Raw genomic sequence first — 24173 nt, forward strand, 5'->3', positions numbered from 1 at the left:
GCAAACTTCCGTCGATGACTCTAGTATTTTTATCAAGGTATCGAGAAACGCGCAAGCTTCCCCCTAGTCCTCGTTGAAGCCCCTCAGAAGGAATCCCTTGCAAGGCCCAAGCTCCTAGTTAGGTAACTCCGTAGATAGCCTCAGGCCTTCCCCACACGCAAGTGGCTGTCCGATGTGCCTTCTGGCAAGCCTCTCCTAGATGCTCCTCGCCGTCTTCACTATCAAGCTTCTAGCCGAACTGCCGTAGGTCTTGTTCCCTTTGGTACATGGTGGCGGCCACACCACAAATGAGGTTGGTGTGATCTCGCTAGACTACAAGCCCTCTGATGTACAACAATGGTGCTCGCAAGCACCAAGTGGTAAGAGTTGCACAAACCTCACTAAATACTAGGCCTAAACCTAGAGCAAGCGCATAAGAGGTGGTCTAACTAACCTAAGCACTTCGCAAAGCACCTACGCTAATCACCGAATGTATAACTAAGCACTATGCAAGTGGAGATAACTAAAATCGTGTTTCAAGACCCTTGGTATGTTTCCACAACTCTCCACATCTCAAATAGATGGTTGGGGGTCTATTTATAAGCCCCATAGAGAAAGTAGCCATTGGGGGTGAAACCCAACTTTCTGCTACTGACCGGACACTATTGTCATTCTGACAAGACACGTCCGGTCGTCCTGACCATTGAAGCTAGCGCGTTGATCGGACTCAGCGTTGAGTCTAGTCACTTGCCACCAGACGCGTCCGGTCGTGTTTGCGCCTCTCTGGAACCTTTCTGGAACTGATTGGACGTTGCTTCCTAGTGCGTCCAATCATCCATCTGCCGCGTCCGGTCACGCTGAAGGTGTTGCCGAGATGATAAACAGTGCCATCATCACATACGGTCATGTTTCTTCTTCAGTGTCCGATCACCTGCTGACGCTTGCCGCTGTCTCGGACTACCCATCGGACGTGTCCGGTCCTTATGAAGGGCACGTCCAATCACCTCTGTCATGCTTGTTTCTCCGCGGTCTTGCGTTGGGCTTGGTTTCCATCTTTGTGCTTGGACTTTGCTTGATATCCTGGGTCTTCTCTTGTGCTTCTAGGGTCTTGCTTATGGAGTTGATTGTGGGATCATCATGTCGCCTTCGTCCAAGTCACGTCTTCCATCCTATTGAACTACAAAACAATTACTTGCAAATTTATTAGTCCAATTTGGTTGTGTTGGTCATCAAACACCAAAATCCAAAGTAAATGGGCCTAGGGTCTATTTTCCTTACAATCTCCCCCTTTTTGGTGATTGATGACAACACGACCAAAACAAGCAAATAATAAAAATTTTGGAATTTAAAAACTATTTACTTGCTAGGATGCAATGCAAAGGGCAAGGTTATATGATGCTAAGAGATACCATAAGTAAGCTAATGCATATCACATGTAAACATCTTTGGAAACTTATCTTTCTCTTGCAAATGTCCCCATGTGGCATTATGGATTTAAGCCTCCCCCTAACTCCATAATCCACTATCCTCCCTTTCTCGGACCATTACCACTTGTAAATTATTATGATCGGGCTTGCTTTTGGTCCTACAAATTCTCTCCCTTTGGAATCAAACACCAAAAAGGAAGACATTAGTAGCACAAGGGAGGGTCAAACTTTGTGATCCTTTGTATGTGGAGTGGAATAGGTCACAAAATTTGACTCTCACATTACATAGACTAAGCTCCCCCTAAATATATGCATACATACAACGACAACAACAAAGCCTTTTAGTCCCAAACAAGTTAGGGTACGCTAGAGTTGAAACCTAGCAAAAGCAATCAAGGTTCAGGCATGTGAATAGCTGTCTTCCAAGCACTCCTATCTAAGGCCAAGTCTTTGGATATATTCCATCCTTTCAAGTCTCCTTTTATTGCCTCTACCCAAGTAAACTTCGGTCTTCCTCTGCCTCTCTTCATGTTACTATCCTGGCTTAGGATTCCACTACACACCGGTGCCTCTGGAGGTCTCCGTTGGACATGTCCAAACTATCTCAACCGGTGTTGGACAAGCTTTTCTTCAATTGGTGCTACCCCTAATCTATCATGTATATCATCGTTCCAAACTTGATCTCTTCTTGTATGACCACAAATCCAACGCAACATATGCATTTCCATGACACTTATCTGTTGAACATGTCGTCTTTTCATAGGCCAACATTCTGCACCATACAACATAGCAGGTCTAATCGCCGTCCTATAAAACTTGCCTTTTAGCTTCTGTGGTACCCTTTTGTCACATAGGACACTAGATGCTTGCCGCCACTTCATCCACCCTGCTTTGATTCTATGGCTAACATCTTCATCAATATCCCCGTCTCTCTATAGCATTGATCCTAAATATCGAAAGGTATCCTTCCTAGGCACTACTTGACCTTCCAAACTAATATCTTCCTCCTCCCGAGTAGTAGTGCCGAAGTCACATCTCATATACTCAGTTTTAGTTCTACTGAGTCTAAAACCTTTGGACTCCAAAGTCTCCTGCCATAACTCTAGTTTCTGATTCACTCCTGTCCGGCTTTCATCAACTAGCAGTACATCGTCCGCGAAAAGCATACGCCAAGGGATGTCCCCTTGTATGTCCCTTGTGACCTCATCCATCACTAAGGCAAACAAATAAGGCCTCAAAGCTGACCCTTGATGTAGTCCTATCCTAATCAGGAAGTCATCCGTGTCTCCATCACTTGTTCGAACTCTAGTCACAACATTGTTGTACATGTCCTTAATGAGGCCGACATACTTCGTTGGGACTTTATGTTTGTCCAAAGCCCACCACATAACATTCCTTGGTATTTTATCATAAGCCTTCTCCAAGTCAATAAAAACCATGTGTAGGTCCTTCTTCTTCTCCCTATACCGCTCCATAACTTGTCTTATTAAGAAAATGGCTTCCATGGTTGACCTTCTGGGCATGAAACCAAATTGGTTCATAGAGACCCGCGTTATTGCTTTCAAGCGATGCTCGATAACTCTGTCCCATAGCTTCATAGTATGGCTCATCAACTTAATTCCTCGGTAATTAGTACAACTTTGAATATCCCCTTTATTCTTGTAGATCAGTACCAATATACTTTTCCTCCACTCATCAGGCATCTTGTTCGATCGAAAAATATGGTTGAACAGCTTGGTTAGCCATACTATAGCAATGTCCCCGAGGCATCTCCACACCTCGATTGGGATACCATCCGATCCCATCACCTTACCTCCTTTCATCCTTTTCAACGCCTCTCTGACCTTAGATTCTTGGATTCTCCACACAAAACACCTATTGGTGTCATCAAAAGAGTCATCCAACTGAAAGGTTGTGTCCGTATTCTCACCATTGAACAATTTGTCAAAATACTGTTGCCATCGATGTCGGATCTCATCCTCCTTCACCAAGAGATGCTCCCTTTCATCCTTAATGCACTTAACTTGGTTGAAGTCCCTTGTCTTTCTCTCACGAACCCTAGCCATCCTATAAATGTCCTTCTCTCCTTCCTTCGTACTCAAACATTGGTAAAGATCCTCGTACGCTCTACCCTTTGCCACACTTATAGCTCGTTTTGCAGTCTTCTTTGCCACCTTGTACTTCTCTATGTTGTCCACACTCCTGTCATGGTACAAGCGTCTATAGCATTCTTTCTTATCCTTAATAGCCCTTTGGACTTCCTCGTTCCACCACCAAGTATCTTTAGCCTTGCTTCCACTTCCTTTGGTTACTCCACACACCTCTGAGGCCACCTTCCGAATGTTGGTTGCCATCTTCTCCCACATGTTGTTTATGTCCTCTTCTTCCTTCCAAGAGCCATCTTTGATAACCCTTTCCCTGAATACCTCTTACGTCTCCTCTTTCAGTTTCCACCACTTTGTTCTTTCAATCTTAGCTTGTTTATCCCTACGGGCACGCACCTGAAAATGAAAGTCTGCCACCAAAAGCTTATGTTGAGAAACAACACACTCCCCTGGTATCACCTTGGAACCCAAGCATGCTCATTTGTCCTTTCTTCTTATGAGGACAAAGTCAATCTGGCTAGAGTGTTGTCCGCTACTGAAGGTCACTAGATGATATTCTCTCTTTCTAAAGAAAGTGTTGGCTATCATTAGGTCAAAAGCTACCGTGAAGTCCAGAACTTCCTCCCCCTCCTGATTCCTACTACCATACCCAAAGCCTCCATGAACTGCCTCAAAACCTGCGCTTGTAGTACCTACATGCCCATTAAGATCTTCTTCTATAAAAAGCTTCTCACTACTAGGTACAGCTCTAATCAAGCCATCTAAGTCTTCCTAGAACTGTCTCTTAGCACTCTCATCGAGGACTACTTGGGGGGCATACGCACTAATTACGTTCAAGACCATATCACCAATGACAAGCTTGACTAAGATAATCCTATCTCCTTGCCTTCTCACTCCCACCACACTATACTTGAGGCTCTTATCAATCAAAACTCCTACTCCATTTCTATTCGCAACTGTCCCTATGTACCAAAACTTGAAACCTATATTGTCCACCTCCTTCGCCTTCTGACCCTTCCATTTAGTCTCTTGAATGCATAATATATTTACATGCCTCTTAGTCGCGGTATCAACTAATTCTCTTAACTTACCTATAAGCGACCCTACATTCCAACTACCTAAAAGAATCCTAGTTAGTTTGACTAGCTTCCTTACCCTTCGCACCCATTGACTCAGATGTGAAGACCCTTGCTTATTTTTCACTACATCCAGGCGCCGATGTAGCGCGCCACTAAGGATGCCACGACCTGATCCTTGCTCACTTGACACCGTGCCTAGATCACGACACGGCGCATCACAAGGGTGACGACCTGGCCCTTGCTCATTTAACACCATACCCAGGTTCTGATATGGCACGTCGCTAAGAGGGTTACGCCCCAACGGTTTTCTTTCGGATTTCATCTCCATTAGAATGGCTAGATTTAACGTTGGCTCGCCACGCCTATCACAACCCTCCTCCTTTACTAGGGCTTGGGACCTGCTATGTTGAGACAACATAGGCGGTGTAGTTTATGCATAATTGGCAAATTAATGCTCAAGGTTGTTTAATCTATATAATGCATGGAGAAAGAATATAAAACTAAAGTGAAATCAACATGATGATATCAGTTTAGAAATACCACATGTGGAAACCAATTTGATTTGTACCACTTGCAATAGGTGGTGGATATTTGAAGTATGATGCTTAACTCTGGGGACTCCATTTTCCTTGCAATGAGACTACTACACACATGATAAGCTTGAAAAGGTGTTAGTCTCAAAGCATCCAACTTGTAGAGTAACCTCCCCCTAAATTTGTGCACACAAGTATGGAATACTTGTAGGAGACATGCACATTGATTTTAGAATAAAAAATACCACTTGAAAGATGACATCGCATGAATGTGAGAATCATTTTTGAAAGTGATATTTGATAGAAATTATCTACAATTTGGACTTTGGCACATATTAGATGAACAATTGTAAAACAAGCTATGTGTCATGCTCCTAAACAATTTAAACCATGTAGGTTTGCTCCAAGGGTTAAGAGTGAAACCAAGCAAGCCTACCATAAGATATACCTAGTGTATGCAAGACAAAAGATTAAACATGCAAATGCAAACCTAGGCATGAAAAGGAACTAGATGCTAATTGAAATTGCAAGAAATTAAATCTACTTACATAACATGGGAAGGGGAATTTGGGTCCATATTGATTCACTAACTCACTTGGCAATTACCTTGTCCATAATGATGCACCTCATGAAATGCACCCATACTTTGCTAAGTCTCCAAATTCCCCGAAGTCCATCGGACTTCTCACTTCCCTTTCGGGATCCAAACTTTCTTGGTGCTCTTCATGTTGGAAATAATCTCCATTGGCACCCAAATGTGTTTGGTCCCATTGTTGGCTTGCTTGTTCACCTTGATGGCCACCACCTTGTCATTCTTCTTCTTCTTCAAGAGATAAGGTGCAGAGGCTTTCTTGTCCACCTTGTTGATGTAGGTGTTCAGGAGCTTGCTTGTTTGCCTTTTGTTTTTCTCTTTCTTCTTTTCTCCTCCCCCATTCTTCACCTTACACTCATAGGACTTGTGGCCTTCCTTGTGGCATACATAGCAAACCACGGTTTGTCCTTCATCAAGCTTCTTCACTCCCTTGATGGTGTTATCTTGATGAAGTTGGGCTTGCTCCGTCTTGCCTTTCACTTGAGTCAAGTCCTTGGTGAGGTGAGCCACTTCTTGCTTGAGTTGCTCATTCTCCATTGCGACCTCTTGTGTGCATGTTTCTACAACAACTTTCTCAACACAAACTTGGTTGCACAAGGGTGAGTCTAAACATAAATCATTACAAGAAGTAGAGGCATCCTTTTTAGGCATGTCAAAAATTGAACCTTTCTTTTTAGGTACCTCGGTGGGGGTTGTACCGACGGCTTCAAGATTAGCAACTTTATTAGTTAGCTCATCACAATGTATGCACATGGTTTCCATTTTAGCGAGCAAACTTTTATAATCATCTTGTGAGCTAGCTAACTTTTCTTTTAATTTTTCATTTTTCTTTACAAGTTGCTCATCATTGATTGTGCAATTATTTGTGTATGCACTAGTCTCAAGTTGCTCAATTTTAGTAGATAGCTCCATATTAAGATTGGCAAAAGTTTCATATTGTTCAAGCAAAGTAGCATAAGCTTGTTGTGAGCTATCTAGTTTTTCTCTTAATTTTTCATGCTTCTTTTGTTGACTAGTGCAAACTTTAGTAAAGTTAAGATTTTGTTGCACAATTTCATCATAAGAAGGTAGCTCATCATCACTATCACTATCATTGTCACTATCACTAGGGATAGGCTTTTTGTTACCTCGTGCCATAAGGCACACACGTGAGGTGCATGATGATGAGTGCTTGTGCCCGCACCTCTTGTGGTGGTCTTCTTCTTCACTTGAAGAATCATCTCATGACCTTATTGATGTGAGGGCTTTGTCCTTGCATGCCTTCTTCTTTGTATTGAGTGTTGTCTTGTTTGGACAAACTTCAAAAAAGTGCCCCAACTCGCCACATCCACAGCATCCTTTCTTTCTTTGCTCATTTCTTTAATTGGTGAAGATGAAATCTTGAATTTGGATGGGCACACCCTTGACATTGAGTTTTTGGATCATCTTCTCCACCTTGTTGATAAGCTTAATAGATTCTTCATCAAGGTAGGAGGTGGAGAAGGAAGATTGATCATCATCACTTGATTCTTCGTCATCATCATCCTCATCTTCTTCTTCATCTTCACTTGAGGAGCTTGAGCTTGAGCTTGTCTCAACTTGCTTGCCCTTCATCTTCTTTTTCTCACTACATGTGAGAGCTTTGCCTTTGAGTGATGAAGAGGCTTCTTCTTGACCCATCTCGCATGACATTTCAAATGCCACTATCTTGTTAATGACTATGGCTGGGGTCATGGTGCTTAAGTCCTCCATGTTGTGAAGGATGGTGATGATGCTTGCATATTTCTTTTGTGGTAGCATGGAGATAATCTTCCTCATGATGCCCGCATCATCTAGCTTTGTTAATCCTATTGAATGGAGCTCATTGATAATTACATTCAAATGAGAATACATATCACGAACAAGCTCATCATCGTTCATTTTAAAGGAATCATAATTTTGTTTAGCTAGACAATGTTTTTGCTCACGGACATTAGTTGTGCCATCATGGAGCTCTTAGAGTTTTAACCAAATTTCATATGCCGTATTTAAAGTGAACACTTGGTTAAACAAATCCATGCTAAAAGATTCAAACAAGCAATTTTTAGCTCTAGCATTGAAATGAATTTCTTTTTCTTCACTCTTTGTGCGTTTATCGGGATTTTTAATGGGTTTCATCCCATCATGAGTGACTCTCCATAATGCCAAATGAATTTCTTTTTCTTCACTCTTTGTGCGTTTATCGGGATTTTTAATGGGTTTCATCCCATCACGAGTGACTCTCCAAACATCCAAATCTACCACCTCAAGGTGACAAGCCCTTCTAGCTTTATAGTAGGGGAAGTTAGTGCTGTCAAAGTGTGGAGACCTAGAGGTATCCATCTCAACCACTCTAAATAGCGTTGGCTCAACGGCGGTAAAGCTAAAGGTCCAAATTGAGCCAACCTAGCTCTGATACCACTTGTATGGGACCGTGACGCCTAAGAGGGGGGTGAATTAGGCAACTTAAAAATCTACTCTAAACTATGAACTCTAATTTCACCTAGTCAAAACATATGCAAAAGATAAACTATCTAAATGTGCAACTATTGTTTTGCTAGTGTTGCTATCTCTACCGCAAAAGGAGTTATACAAACAATGTAAATGCGGAAGCTAAAGAGTAACATAGAGATATGCAAACTCCCATCGATGACTCTAGTATTTTTATTGAGGTATCAAGAAGTGCGCAAGCTTCCCCCTAGTCCTCATTGGAGCCCCTCACAAGGAATCCCTCGCAAGGGCCAAGCTCCCAGTCGGGTAACTCCGTGGATAGCCTTGGGCCTTCCCCATGCATAAGTGGGTCTCTGATGTGCCTTCTGGCAAGCCTCTCCTGGATGCTCCCCACCGTCTTTACTATCAAGCTTCCGGCAGAACCACTGCGGGCCTTGTTCCCTTCGGTACACGGTGGCGGCCACACCACAAACACGGTTGGTGTGATCTCAAAAGACTACAAGCCCCTTCGATGTACAACAATGGTGTGCGCAAGCACCGAGTGGTAAGAGGTGTGCAAACCTCACTAAATACTAGGCCTAAACCTAGAGCAAGCGCATAAGCGGTGGTCTAACTAACCTAAGCACTTCGCAAAGCAACTACTCTAATCACCGAATGTATCACTAAGCACTATGCAAGTGGAGATCACTAAAATGGTGTATCAACACTCTTGGTATGTTTCCTCAACTCTCCACATCTCAAATGGCCAATTGGGGTCTATTTATAAGTCACATAGAGAAAGTAGCCATTGGGGGCGAAACCTAGCTTTCTGCTACTGACCGGACGCTGCTGTCGTCCTAACCGGACACGTCTGGTCATCTCGACCGTTGAAGCTAGCGCATTGATCGGACTCGGCGCTGAGTCCAGTCACTTGCCACCGGACGCGACCGGTCGCGTTTGCGCCACTCTAGAACCTTTCTAGAACCGATCGGACGCTGCTGCCTGGAGCATCCGGTCATCCATCTGCCACGTCCGGTCACACTGAACGTGTTGCTGAGATGATGAACAGTGCCATCATCACGTCCGGTCATGTTTCTTCTTCAGCGTCCGGTCGCCTGCTGATGCTTGCCGCTGTCTCGGACTACCCATCGGACGCGTCCAGTCCTTACGAAGGGCGCGTCCGGTCACCTCTGCCATGCTTGTTTCTTCGAGGTCTTGCGTCTAGCTTGGTTCCCATCTTTGTGCTTGGACTTTGCTTGATATCTTAGGTCTTCTCTTGTGCTTCTAGGGTCTTGCTTATGGTGTTGATCATGGGATCATCATGTCGCCTTCGTCCAAGTCATGTCTTCCACCCTATTGAACTACAAAACAATTACTTACAAATTCATTAGTCCAATTTGGTTGTGTTGGTCATCAAACACCAAAATCCAAAGTAAATGGACCTAGGGTCCATTTTCCTTACATGCTAAAGAACAATCGTGTTCTTTCATCTCTGTTTGAGTAAATCTCTATAGTGCTTTCATGTTACCTTTGTCTGCCATAGTAAGTTTTGGTTTAGAAGTACTCGACATACTTCCAAAGGTTTTTTAAATTAAGCGAGGTGCTTAGGTTAAAATGCCTTCCTTAATCAAATTAGACATGGCGTCTAGTTTGGTTATTGAACTAAAAATTGCTTTAGTAGAGACTGGATATTTTGTTGGACTAACCCATGCAGGAAATTCTCAATTCAATTTGGGTAAGTCACGAGATGAATTCAAATTGGGGATGAAGCAAGGCACATGTCGAACTCCAATAACATGGCGCAAAGAAGACACATCTTATTCACCTTGGATGAAAGAACTGTAAGTATCAAAGATCATTCACTTTGTCTTTAGCTGCAAGTTACCTTTGCCTTGAAGCCATGCTTATATAGAGCATGATAAACAAAAACTATGCTAAAATAATTCTAACACTATCTTTTCATTAGCATAGAGGGAAATTACAAAATTCTAGACAAACAACCCATGTTTCAAAATTGTATTTTCCTTCGGGTATGTGATGTCCACTAATCCTTTGCAGGCATAAAACAATGAGTGAGGTAGAAGGTCTAACAAGGTGTCAAAAGATCAAAGAGTAGAAAGATGGCATGACAAAAGGATGAGAAAGAAAGGGTGTAATCTAGGAGACAAGAAAGGATGTAATCTAGGAGACAAGAAGCTCATGAACAACTCATACTACGAGGCTAGCCAAATAAGAAAAACTTCAAGCAAATAGGAAGGACCATCATGAGTCATCAATCCTTCGTTACATGGTGTCATTACGCTCCAATAACAAAAATAACATCCTAAGGTAAATGGTCATCATTTAAAAAGTTTTTCCTTAATTCTAGTATGCACATAATATAAATAAGAAACAAACATGTTTGAGTTACAATTTCACTTAATCCAATCTGATTAACTCAACATGTTTAGTTCTTTAAACTTGTTCCTAGCACCACTTTCTTGAGCTCAGTCTTAACCAAATAAGCTAAAAAGTGCACATATTGTCTCTAGAAGATGATAGTCATAATCATGTAAAGAGTGATACATTATGCGCAGATAGACAATCCTTCCATGTGTTAAGCAATTCAACCCTTTTAGCCAAATGTACTTAAATACTACATTCATATTCAATCTTCTGATCTTATCACCCATGATATAATTGAACAAAGCGCATAACATGAACTTCATCTTGTTCCATGTGCTTAAGGCTAGAGAAGAATGAATAAAGTTTTGGTTACGTTGGTGTTTTTCTACCAACAGAGCCCATGCACTTGATCTCTACCTTGTTTTTATGAGCAGGACACACTCCATGCAAAGTATAGGAGAGTCAGTTGATTCTCTAAATTTCTACAAGTGTTCTGAACATGTCAAACCAAAATCCAAACTCAAAACCAGGATGGGTTTGGCAGAAGAAGGTGGCATCACCATTAGAGGCGTCATCACAAGAATCCTCATCTTCAGAGTGAACCAAGGTATTTGATCAATGAACTTCATAAGGAGAAGTTTGGTTCAAAGAACTTACAACACCAAACCCTCACCGAAAGAGCTAGCTTGGGGAGAAGCACTCCTGTGTATCCAGGTAAGTATTCTTTCCCTTCATTTTAGTTTTCAGTTTCTTTTTAATTAGTTAAAAAATGATGAATGAAAAATAAAATAAAAATTTATCTTTGCATTAGTCATTTATAGTAATAATGTGTGATCTAGTAAAATTAAAAACAAAATAAAAGGTATGTCTAGTTTGTTTTAATTTGTTTTTAAGAGCTGAATAAAATAAAGAGGACTTAGAATAATCTCTTGAATGGAAATAATAAATAGTTGCTCTGTTGTAATTCCTTTCAAGTGCCTAGTCTTCAGCCTTGAATTCTCCCGATTTTTGGATATGACTGTTTTGATATAAGGATTTACTCTGAACATGAAACTCGTGGGTAGCATATGCTTGATCTAAGTCTAGGTAATTGATGGATGTGATATGAGAAGGTCTGAGCTATTGTTTATCTTGTTCCAAATGACACTAAAGTTCTAGAGGTTTATCTTTTGAAAAACACAAAAATACTATATGATTTCTTGTATGACAAAGCTTGAAAACCCACCAGAGCCATACATGTTATTTAGGCTAGGAAAACTTCCACTTATATGTTGCTTGTTTTGCATTAAGTTTTGTCAAGCTTTGTTGACCCTTATGAGAGATTTGTCATGCTCTTAAAATCAAGATCACGTACACACCACCTAGATATGCACTACTCCTACACTGGGGTAGGCACAAAAACATGCCTTCCATCTAGATCCACCTAAAAATGTTTTACTCCTACACTAGGGATGAACACAAAAGCATGCTTGATAGGTTTTCGATCCACCAAATAAATGCTCCAATTTCTTGTTGATATCTCTCGCAAAGTTTTGTTGCAGAAAAGAGACATGGGCTATGCAAAAGTTATTCATAACAAAAGAGAAAACAAAGAGAGTTGAGAAAAAAAATGGACAAGTGTCCGAGATATCTAAAACAATGGATACTTAGATGTCCGCCTGAAAAAAAAGAAAGAGATGAATAAGATAGCCCCTGTTCCCTTGCAAAATTATTTCCAAGTTTCAAAAGAGAGATAAGTTTTCAATGAGCAAAGTAGAATTAGGTTAGCCACCATATATATCCACCATTTATCCACACACATGCACATCTTGATTTGATTGTATGACTCAACTCTCTTTGGATCCGTTGTTTGACTTTACAATATATGCATTGCAAGTATGCTCTAGTTTTCCCCCTACACATAAACTCCACATAAGATTTAGTTGTAGGAAGAGAAAAGGCATAACAACATTGTTGCCTTTGAAAGGATCCACAATTACCACATATATTGAGAGACTTGAGAGTGTCATACAAAGGAATCTCTGAGTTTTATTTTGAAAACTTATAAAAACTCCAGAACAGCGGTGAAACAAAGAACTTGAGACATAGTGCTTGACTTGACCGTTCTGTCTTTCAATTGCTCAAGACCCAAGTGAAGGCTAAGAAGCCCCATGGTTGAAGGTAATATGGGTAAGTTTGAAAGTCAGATTAGTTTATTCTAATACAGAGGAGAATTCTTGATTGAACGTCTATGTACTTTGAGGTGTGAAAGCATAGTAGCAACTCCTAATCCATTGTTGAGTTTAACTTTGCTCAGGGACTAGCAAAGGTTAAGCTTAGGGGAGCTTGTTGACGGTCACTAACACCAATTATAAACCGTCAATATAACCTGCATTTATATTTAAGTCCATCACCAAACATAGGTATAGGAGTTTAAACTAATGAATTCCATGAGCTTTGGTGATTTCATGACTGTAGAAGGATTTATCCATAAAACAGCTCCTAGGACCACTGTCATACATTCTAAACAAGCAAACCGACGACAAGTGATTCAACCCGCGAAAACTACGAAGGACAACTCTAGAAGGTTCTAGAAGACACCACACCGAAGCTTGGGCCAAATGGCCATGAAAGTTGGCCGGTCGGCCCAGCCCATAGGCTGGCCGACCTGCCACGAAGCCCGTTCACCCTCCGCTGCCTCGTACTTGTTCCTAAGATCTACACCATTGATTTTAAGGTGGTTTTAGGTCGCTTTATCCAACAGTGATCGAGGGAGTTGATGCGGATCGATGACATGGCGATTCCTTGCCCCTACTCCACCTCGATTCCTTGCCCCCTACTCCACCTCGGCCTGTATATAGCAGCCCCTACCCCCCCCCCCTGGAGCCATCCTGAAACCCTAATTCATATCCTCCTCATCAAGATCAGAGCTAGCTATCAAGAGAACATTAGTCCTCCATAGGATCTATTCTTATAAATAGAAATAGTGAGATGGAGAGTGAGGGAAGAGTTTGGAGGAGGTGCCGGTCTATCGGTGCCCTCTCTACGTCTTGTACCTTGGCGGATCCAAGTTTTATTTGAGCTTGCCTTCGAGATTTCTCTGTTAATCAACTTCTGATTTAAGTAAGCATTGTGTTTATATTTTTCATCAGGTTCACAACTCTTTTGAGTGCTTTATTTCTGCTCTAGAGGGACTAAAGTATTAATCATGAGTGTAAGCGTGGTGCTTAGACTTAGGTTAATTGTGGATGCACCCTGCATTCTGGATCGGTGGTAGATCGCATGTGTGACATTAGTACTATATAGCCTCGTTGAGTACTATATAGCATCATTGATCCTTTGTAGTCCACCTCCCATTTGTAGGCCAAGTAGGACCCAGTTACGAAGAAAAGCATCCTCTGTTGGTGTCTTTCCCTAGTAATGTCCCTAGTTGAATAGTAGAAAATATAGCTTATCCAAGTTAGAATTAGAGAACCTCAATTATCTTCTCTACACTCCTATTTATCCTAACCTTGTTGCTACCCCTTGTTAAGTTAGACCGTACTTAGTCTCACACGTTTCCCTGTGGATACGATACTTAGAATACTTCCGAGTGAAAGCTACAGCGGTATCCGTGCGCTTACGGATTTATCTGTGTGCGTTAATAAATACCAACACCCCACTCCACTTTAGACTATAAATAGGACCCCCACCTCTCACTTGTAACACACACCTACACATCCAAGAGATGTAGCTCCCTCTCTCTCTCTCTACTCTCTCAAGATGTAGCTCTTCTAGTAGTAGCTAGTCTTGGTGTGAGCTCTGTAGCAGTCTTCGGGAGTCTGGTATAGCTCTGTCTTTCTTTTGTAAGTACTTTATTTATTTTAGTATGTTACTTTCTATGCAAGTATTATTTCAAGTCTTTTACTTTATGTAGTAGTCTTGTTATTTAGTTATACTTTGGTTATGCTTATATTTTTATGATAAGTAGGTTCTTTGTAGCAAGGGTTATTCGCCACTAGTTGATGCTCTAGTCTTAACGTGAGGCTAGGGTAGTATCAAATAGTGTAAGATTGGTGCTTATACTATCGGGTACCTTGCAATGTGGCTAGGCCTTCGGATAGATCAGGGTAGTTGGCAGGTGGTGACAGCCCTGTCCATCCTATGTATTCCCCCACGATAGGTCTAATTGTTAAATCATAGGGCTCGTGGTGCTTTGTGCCCAATCAACCCTCTAGGTGAGTTTGGGGCAGGTACGCCTCAAGTGCTATTGCATCCTACCCTGCACTATCTTGATTTGTCAGTATAGCCACAGTCACTAGCTAGAGTAGTGCTTGAATAAAAGTAACTTAGGATTCTAGTTCTCTCTTTATTATTGTCCTGCTACTTAGTTATATTTCCAATTTACTTTTCCGTGATTGGATCCTTGTGTGTCACCCCACTTTATTGTATATCAATTATCCCACTTTAGTCTAGTCGGTAATCTAGTTAGTAGATATGTGATGGTTAACTATCACTATCTTTAACCCTTGCTTCCCTGTGGTAAAAATATAAATAACGATACCATAGAATACTCTTGGGTGAAATGCTATAATGATATTCTGTGCTCTTGAGGAATTATCTACTTGAGCATAAGAAATATCAATAGGCATTTCTGGCGCCGTTGTCGGAGATACAAAACCTGGTGGCGACGCTAAAAAATGTCAACAAGCATTTCTAGCGCCGTTGCCGAGGATACAAAACCTAGAAATGTCAACAGTTAGCATAGCTACCCATAGTAGATCTCCCTTCATGATCAACCACTGATATTAAATAGCATGGTGCATGTGTTTACATGACTGCTTAAGTCATCATAGTACTTAGGATTGCAGTCAATGACGTAAAGTTCTTATCTTAAAAGGTACAAAAGATGTTTTAGTAAAAGGTAAAAGAGTTTTTCAACTTAATTTGAGGACTAATTTTTTAATAACAAGCAATAAGACTAATTTTAAAAACACAATTTAGATTCATGATGTCATAGGATATAGGGTGCAATAATGTCTCGACTAAATACAAAATTGAAAATACAAAGAGGTAGGATTCAAATGGGAAAATAACTATGGATATGGATGAACAATATATAGATAGGGGTGAAAGTGGTATGGATAATCCTCCACTCCGATCCGATCCAAATCCGAATTTTAAGGATATGGATAAGTGTTTTTAATATCCATGCGGATGCGGATAATCTAAATCCGATTATATGCAGATGCGGTGTAGGATATGGAATTGGAGAAATCCGGCGGATATGGATTATCCAATAATTAAACACGGATTATCCGACGCTTATAATAGGATAATCCAAATATTTTAAGGAGCCCAAGCAGCAAGAATATAAATTAGCCCAAACTAAGAACTTGTATTAATTTTGTGAGCCCTTAAATTGAAGTGGTGGATTGATGGTGATTATTTCGAGTTGTATTGCCACTTTATGACTATGGTTAATGAATTGTTTCTTATCATAAAAAATAATATGTAAGCACATAGCATCCGACTTAAAAAAGTCCACTTCCGCTCCGACTCCAGTCCAAATCCGTACCATTTGCGACATCCTAAAAAATATGTATTCGCATCCAAATCCATATAATATCCGATCCTCCGCTCCGAATCCGAGAAGAAAAAATGGATTAGGATATGGAAAAGCCATTATCCACTCCAATCCGATCTGTTTTCATCCCTATATATGGAACTATAATTGGTAAGTTTATCACAACTAGAGTATTTGTTATACCTATTGTGTTAGAAAATGAACAAGGAGAAAAACATATAATTCAATATAATTGATTTTTATTAGTTAGAAGTACTAAACAATACTGTCTCCCTTTGATCCAATTTACATGACACACAAGCACATTAATATTCAGACTTTATATCTTTAAACAATGATATGTCCAATAATTTTTACCTACTATAATATAGTCTTGATGCGATTAGATTTGTAATGAAATACTATCCAATAATCATAACCAATACAATATAAAACGAATAAATGATCAAAGTTTAACTGTGCCATGTCAATCTATGCCTTATAAACTAGACCGGAGGGAGTAACTAATACTCTCTTCATCTTTTTACATGTCATATTAGTTGTGTCCTAAATCAAACATGTGTATCTTTTATCATCGATTTCAAAACATAACTATACAGGTTCATGACATAAGATTTATGTTTTAATTTAGATTCACTATGAGAAATGATTTCACAATGTATAATTCATATGCTACGAAACTATAACATTTTTTAGAATGAATGGTTAAAGATAGTAATGTTTGACTCATGAGAAAGTTAATGTGACATATAAAAAAGAATAGAGGGAGTCCTTATGTCTTCCAAGGTTCTAGCCCGTGCAAAAGCACGGGGTGACGGACTAGTATATGCAAACAGCAGTGGTATGCATGCATGTTCTCAAGTCGAGTATACATTCTTGAAGCGTAACACCAACAACATCATCACAGAAGAGTAAATTAAAATTTATTTCCAGTGCTTGCATTATATTATTATTTATATATGTTGAGTTTCCGATCGACAATTATTCATTGGCTGATCAGCATCAACAGAGACAAGAGCATTGATATGATCTAGCATGCAGGCCACATGCTGCATCTTATTGGATTTGAGACATGAGTACACGTAGTTCGTCAGTTTTGTCCGAAGTTGACGACGGAGCGGTAGGTGTTGCCGGGCTGCCATCCGGCGGGGATGACGTTGCTGGCGACGAGGGTGTTGCCGGAGCCGGAGGTGAGGCGGACAGATAGGGGGCCCTGCAGACTGGAGCCGGAGTTGTAGCGCCACACCGCGCCCCAGGAGCGTTCCATGGGCACCCACGCCGCGCTGCTCTGCATCTGCAGCTCCACGGCGCGGAGGTCCCCGTCCCCGGACTCGTACTCGATGGCCATGGCCAGGTAGTTGGCGTTTGAGCCGGCGTCCACCCTGAAGGCGACGTCCACGCCGTTCCAGTTGCACGGCACCCTGCACGCATACACAGACAGCCAACGCGCGGTCAGGTCACGACGACGGTGCAAGGGAAGCAGCTAATCATCGTCGTCATATGCATGCAGATCATGATGCAGCTAGCTAGCAGTGAGGTATATACCGAGTGTACTGGACTGGGAGGCGGCCGGCGTTCCGTAGCTGGTCGGCCTGGCCGGGTTTCGCCATGGCACCGAACGCCGTCCCGCTCAGGTCGAAGTGAACGGGCTCCGACTGGCACGCGCCGGGGCACAGGTCAGTGAGGACCACTGTCACCGGGCTGCCGGAGCACGACGCGTGGCCGGTGCACTTCACCTGGAGAAGTAGTAACCCAACACTTAGTAATAACCTTAGCTACTAGCTAGTACGTACGTACGGGTTAACTTGCACTGCATGAACCGGCCCATCGATGAACGTAACCTAATGATCTGACGTACCTGGTAGCAGGTGCCGCAGCCCTTGCCGTCCTGGTAGATGGAATTGCTGCCGGCGGTGATCATTGACGAGAAGGGCGGCTGGTCGACGGCACCCTGGTACCCACACGCACCACCTATATATATACCAACACAAAGATTAAACTACTATCTAGTAGATGATGAGCGCGGGCTGGCATCAGCCATTGTGTACGCACATATATTGTGTACGTCTATTCTATATATCAAGACATGCTGCATTCGCAATGAAAACGTACACATGCATGCATCTTGGCCGTGCATGAGATAGATGCATGGTAATGCACACGTACGTACCGTCGGTCCCAGCGCCGTTGGCAGGGCCGTACCAGGTGGCGCCGGCGTCCGACCAGCCGCCGTCCATGGGCTCGACGGATGCGCAGGGACGGAAGGCCAGAGCCATGATGGCAATGAAGCAGGACAAGACGACGACCCGGCCGATCTGCTTGGAAGCCATGCCGGAAGCCGGGTTACACGAGCGCGCTAGCTTAGCTAGAGCTGTTGGGTATATGTATCCAATGATCTAGCCATGTATTTATAGCCGGCCTGTACGTACATCTTCCATGGCAGCTGAGAAATAAAGGACACTGACGTTGCTTGAGTTTCCTTAATCACGGTTTCTCATGAATTCTTCCATAGCTGGTTGAATTTTCCTTTTCTTCTATATGAATATATATTTCCTTTACTTACATGTTAGCTTTTTATAATCTCCTCCTTTCCTTATATACGTCCATAAATATTTCTACACTAGTCCATCCTCCTCGAGCTTACATGTGAAAGTGTGAAACCTCGCATGCAGTTGAAGTCATCCTACAATTGTACATGTATGCATGCATGTAGCGGCCATCTTGTATCGTATTGTATTTGTAGCTGCAGGGATACGAAGAAAGCACGCGCAGCATTTTACAGGGTGTACATGAACGAGATTGGCCATGCATGCATGCATATATGCCTCTGTAGTGAATGCCGGTATATATATATACACCTCTCTCTCTAAAACGAGATCGACCATGCATGTGTGGTGCCACCGTATGTGACGTGCGTGTGTGCAAGAATGCTACAGCTAGCTAGCTTTCTGGCTGTTACGTTTCCACCCCCGAATCATCCCGATCCACAACAGAAAAACCAACCTCACGCCTCAAACTGGAACAGAGAGAGAGACAGGTCAGCGCTGCAGCTGCAGGGATCTCACCACCAGTAGACCGCATGCATGCATCAAAAGCTGGAAGCATCTCTGATCGATTTCTCACTTTGTCCGCTAGCGCAACAGAAGACACCTGTTGTGATGCACACACGGCTAGATGTATACGCGTTCGTGTCATGTTCATAATCACTTTCATATGATGTGAAGCAAAGGAGCATATACGTAGCACAAGCTAGTGCCGGTTACAACTAACTCTGCAGGTGTGTTGTTATTCAAGTTTTTTATCCTAAGTGTGAAATCATATTTAAGTTTCACCATGTTTGTAAAGAAAACAACCGTTATGACACCAGATCTAATAGGCATAAAATGGAAATCTTAATCTATTATTTCTATATAACAGTGCTAAAAGGAGTCTTCACATTAGTTGAGGAGGTCTAGAAATTCGTCAATCTTCCCGTCCGACCAGGTAGCAGGAAGCAGCACATCTCTTGGCAGATTTTGTTGTTTGTTATCTTCCACATTTTCAACAAATCAGCAGTTGCCACGTGACATGATACACCACAACAACAAAAAATGAAAAAGCAGCACATGTACGTCACATGACTAAGCATCTGGAAGATATTTGTGGTTGTTATCTTCTGAAAGATTTTTACGGTTGTCATCTTCCACAAAATAATTCACAAGGAAAAAATAACCAGCCAATTGACAGCACATTACCCGCCGACAAACAGCACACGTACAACATCGGACAAGAAAGATAGAAAACCAGCGCCCACAACAGAAGACATTCGCCGCAACGTACGTAGATGGCCGCGGCGGCGGCGGCGTAGAAGACAGAGAAAAGCCAATGAGGACCAAATTTACATTAGCAGTTGAAAGGAAGGCCTGAAAGAACATAGAAACCCATATAATTAAAAAAATATTTAAACAATAAACTTCAGAATAACTAAGAACTTACATCACTAGTATGACGCACACATTCAGGTTCAGATCCTTTACGACCAAGATCTGCTCGAGTACTTTCCTCACACGATTACCAAAACAACATTTGCTCCTACTAGCCATGAGCACCTAATGAGTCAATGTACAACAAAAAAATGAGATACCACTGAAATACTAATAATATCTGAAACACTTAACCTTCAAACAAAAACTGAAACACTAAGATACCACTGAAATACTAATATATGAAACACTTAACCTTCAAGCAAAAACCGAAACACTCAACCTCAAAATGAGAACAAAAAATAAATAAAAAATCATCACCGTCCGCTAAATAATTACACACATCCACATTAAAACCTTAATAATTAATCCAGCTAAAGAACACTCGAGCTCCCTTAGCTTAGCTTAAACAGTTCCAGCACATAAGACCCAAAACACATAGTGATCTAAACTGAAAATTGTACTTGAAGGAATAAACATGTAGATAAACTGAAATTGCTTCTCTAGATCACAAAAAGGATGTCACATACCACAAGATTTGCGTGCTCCTAACCTGCTTTAACTGTAAAAAAACAAAAAAACAAAGTGAGTTGCAGCCCCTTCTCCTTATACAAATTGATGAAAAGAACATGCAGCTGGGCAGTGTCTAGTATCAGGTTGCTGTTGCACTGAGCATTACATGAAAAAATGCCAACATACTAAAAACAATAAGACTGAAATACTGATATTTGAAACACCGAACCTTGAAAGGGATAACTGAAACATTCAAACTCAAACTATAAACTAACAAATATGAGTTTTCAGCCGTACAAAACACAGACTGCTAGACAGAGGTTCAGACCAAGAGCTGCACTTAGTCACGGCAAGGAAAAAGAAACAACAACTGCTGAATAGATAAGCTGCCAGCTCAAGGATTTCACTGCAATACTGCTGAAACATTGCTTAACTAAAAAATGGAAAGCAGCTGCTAAAAAGTGTGGCTTAACTGCTACTAACAAACAACAAAGAGGGCACTGCACTGCACTGAAACTAATGCTGCTGAACAGAGATTAATAGGAATATTTAAATTGAAAAATCATAAACTAATAGGAATATTTAAACTAAAAAATCATTAAAAACAAACTATACAAACTGTAAGGAAACTTATAACTGAAAGAGTAGCGAAGGAACTGTACACCAGACCATTATAAATGGATTATCTGTGCGGTTCTATAAACATACCTACTGGTTTTATCTGCTTTTTTTCTATTTTATCATTGTTGGATGCTACATTTAGATAACATGATAGTGCTGAAAATTAAATAAAAATGGGTAAATGAAATTTGCTCAAATATAAATAGCTTATAGATCAACTCATTAAAATCCTACTTGTTATCATGTAGAGTAGCAAAAATTGATCAATCAGCCAATTATCAGTGATTTATAACAGTAAAAATGTAGTATTACTAGTCATAATTTGAAATATAGCATTATTCTTGCAGAGCTGTGGTACAACCTGGCAAACGACAGAAGCAAAAAAAAAATACACATCAATTATAAACCATCATCTGTATATCTAATGGGTCTTTAATGATTACTAATATCCATAGCTTCTGATATTGCTATCTGACATAACAGCAACGGATGATTCAAGATCAATTCAATTTTCAAAAAAAAATATATTTTAGGACTGAGAACTAAATGACATTCAGTTCAACTCTAGTTCAGGTAAGCGCCATGTTCGTTGGGGCTTGTTTGGCTGATAAGCCGTAGCTAAAAGTACTGTTGGCTGATTTGGTGTGAGAGAAAAATACTATTGATTGGCTGAAAATGTACGGCTTATAAGCCAAACAAGCCCAGACGAACAGGATGAAGATAGGCATGTACATTTTTTTTGCAAAAGGACATCACTAATGGAATCATTCCACCAGAAGATTAGGAGAACTGCCATTTAGTTTTCCATAGATTATAGCTGAAACTGAACTGCAATCACCAAAAAACAAAACTGCTAGTTTTTGAAATGATATTCATTTAAACTTTCAAACGTTCATCCTATTTTTGGCACACAACTGACAGATCCAAAATGGAACTGAATGCAAACTGAATCAAAACTAGATTGATGAAACTAGATCTGATGAACTGAATGAACCAGCATACGTCAGGCTTACAACTCTAAAACTCTGAATCAAAACCAGATTGACGAAACTGAATGCAAACTGAAAAGACAGAGGACGACGGAGGGAGAGAAGAAGACTCACCTGTATCAGTATATGCGACACACAAAGGGCGGCAGGCGAGGGTAACCACGGCAACCGACGGCGACAGCAGTGGACGAGGTGCGGACAACAGACAAACTGCAGCGCGGGAGGGAGAGACGCAGATGCGGATGAGGCGAGTAGAGCAGGGGTGACAGAGGCAGACGAGGCGAGCGGAGAAGGAGCAACAGCGGCGGACGAGGCGAGCGGAGCAGGGGAGACAGCGACGGATGAGGCGAACGGAGTAGGGGCAACAGCCGTGGACGATGCAAGCGGAGCAGGGGCAACCAGGCAGATGCGGAGACACAAACAATGCGGCCGCCACCGCCAGCGCCTACAAGGCCACGGCTAACGTTTACAACTCCCAGACCACAGAAAATGAAAAAGAAGCAGCGGGATAATTCTTTTAGATGCAAAAGCAGCGGGATAATTCAAAGACATAGCAAACCACAGCCACACAACTTAGATGGGACCAAAAGGAGCACGAATCTTAACATAAATCAGCACAGTACAAAAGTGGAAGATAACAGAAACAAAAAACTGCTGGAAGATATTTAGAAATCCCTTTTTTTTACAACAAATGCAGAACTGCCATTGAGCTATGAGCAAGACAACACATGGAGCAACTTCATCTTTCTTTCATATATTCCAAGAGATACACATCGCGTAGTATACATGTGATGTTTTATGATGTGTTTTCGGATGTCCGTACAAATGAGATGTTTTATGATTGTCTTTTGAGATTCACATGGTACTTGTGATGTTCAAGTAGTATTAATGTGATGTTGTTCTTTTATTTTTCTCTATTACATGCTTCTTCTTTTTATTATTTCCGTTTCTGCATGTCTTGTTTGTGATGTTCATTTATATACATGTGATTTTCTATAATGTATTTGGGGATGTTCCCCGATTATATTTAAGTTTTCACGCAGTACTCATAAGATGATCTATGACATTTTTAAGGTTATTCTAATAGTAACTATGTGATGTTCTATGTGTTTTTTATTATATTCTTTTTTATGTGTTGTTCCATATTATATTTTACTTTTTCATCAACTTATTTACATTCGATTATTTTTCTTATTTCATTCATTCTTTAGTATTTTCGTTTTATTTCCAATGATACCTGACCTTTTTTTCCCTTTGTTTGCTCTTTTTCCTTGTTTGTTTTCCATAATACGTAGTTTTTTTTACGTTTTTAACTCCTATATTTCCATGATATACATATGTCTATGGTGTGTTTTCGGATGTTCACATGATATAAATGAGATGTTTGTGTAGTATACATGTGATGTTCTCTATTTTTTTCTGCATGTCTTATTGTGAAGTTCACGTAGTATACATGTGATATTTATATGGTGTATTTTTTTATGCTCACATATTACAAATGGAATGTTATATTGAATATTTAATATTATTCTATTATATATGTAATGTTCTATGTGTTTTATCATGTTCTTTAAATATGTTGTTTCATAGTTGTAGTTTTTTCTTTCACTTATTTACATTTGATTATTAATTTTTCTTATGTAATTTATTCTTTCATATTTTATTTTATTCCCATTGTTATATGTTTTTTCCTCTGTCCTCTTCTTTTCCTTTTTTTGATTTCGCACATGCATATTTTGGTCCAAAATATTATTCTTGTGAGGTTGAATGTTTTTATTGGACTTTAAATGGTCCAAAATATTTTTTTATTGGACTTTAAATGGTCCAATGTTTTTATTGGACTTTAAATGGAGAGTAACATCTTTGAAACAACAGGTCTTGTGTTCAAATCCTAAAATGGATTATTTTTTGTTTTATTTCTCTTTTATATGCAGATGGACCAGGTTGCGGGAAGCCGAGCTGGGCCGCACATGCGCGGGCGTGAAGCCGAGCTATGCCAGAAGTGCGCACACGCGC

The 24173-nt window shown here is 40.8% G+C and overlaps 1 protein-coding gene across 1 annotated transcript; it reads right to left on the reverse strand.

Annotated features, from left to right (window-relative positions):
- Positions 1-17085: 17085 nt before the first annotated feature.
- LOC136528513 (putative expansin-B14) lies at positions 17086-18407 on the reverse strand. Its single transcript, XM_066521484.1, has 4 exons — positions 18243-18407; positions 17931-18043; positions 17618-17808; positions 17086-17493 (listed from the first exon to the last, which is right to left on the reverse strand). Exons 1-4 carry the CDS (start codon positions 18400-18402, stop codon positions 17163-17165), a joined length of 795 nt encoding a protein of 264 aa, XP_066377581.1. The 5' UTR covers positions 18403-18407; the 3' UTR covers positions 17086-17162.
- Between the last annotated feature and the right edge of the window lie 5766 nt (positions 18408-24173).

Source organism: Miscanthus floridulus, chromosome 19 (genome assembly GCF_019320115.1).
Source record: "Miscanthus floridulus cultivar M001 chromosome 19, ASM1932011v1, whole genome shotgun sequence".
Lineage (NCBI taxonomy): Eukaryota > Viridiplantae > Streptophyta > Magnoliopsida > Poales > Poaceae > Miscanthus > Miscanthus floridulus.

Coding starts and splice junctions, on each gene's coding strand:
- LOC136528513 (XM_066521484.1), bottom strand. CDS start 18,402: ATGGCTTCCAAGCAGATCGGCCGGGTCGTCGTCTTGTCCTGCTTCATT. Junction 18,044..18,242: donor CAACGGCGCTGGGACCGACG/GTACGTACGTGT, acceptor GTATATATATAG/GTGGTGCGTGTGGGTACCAG. Junction 17,494..17,617: donor CTCCCAGTCCAGTACACTCG/GTATATACCTCA, acceptor GTATGCGTGCAG/GGTGCCGTGCAACTGGAACG.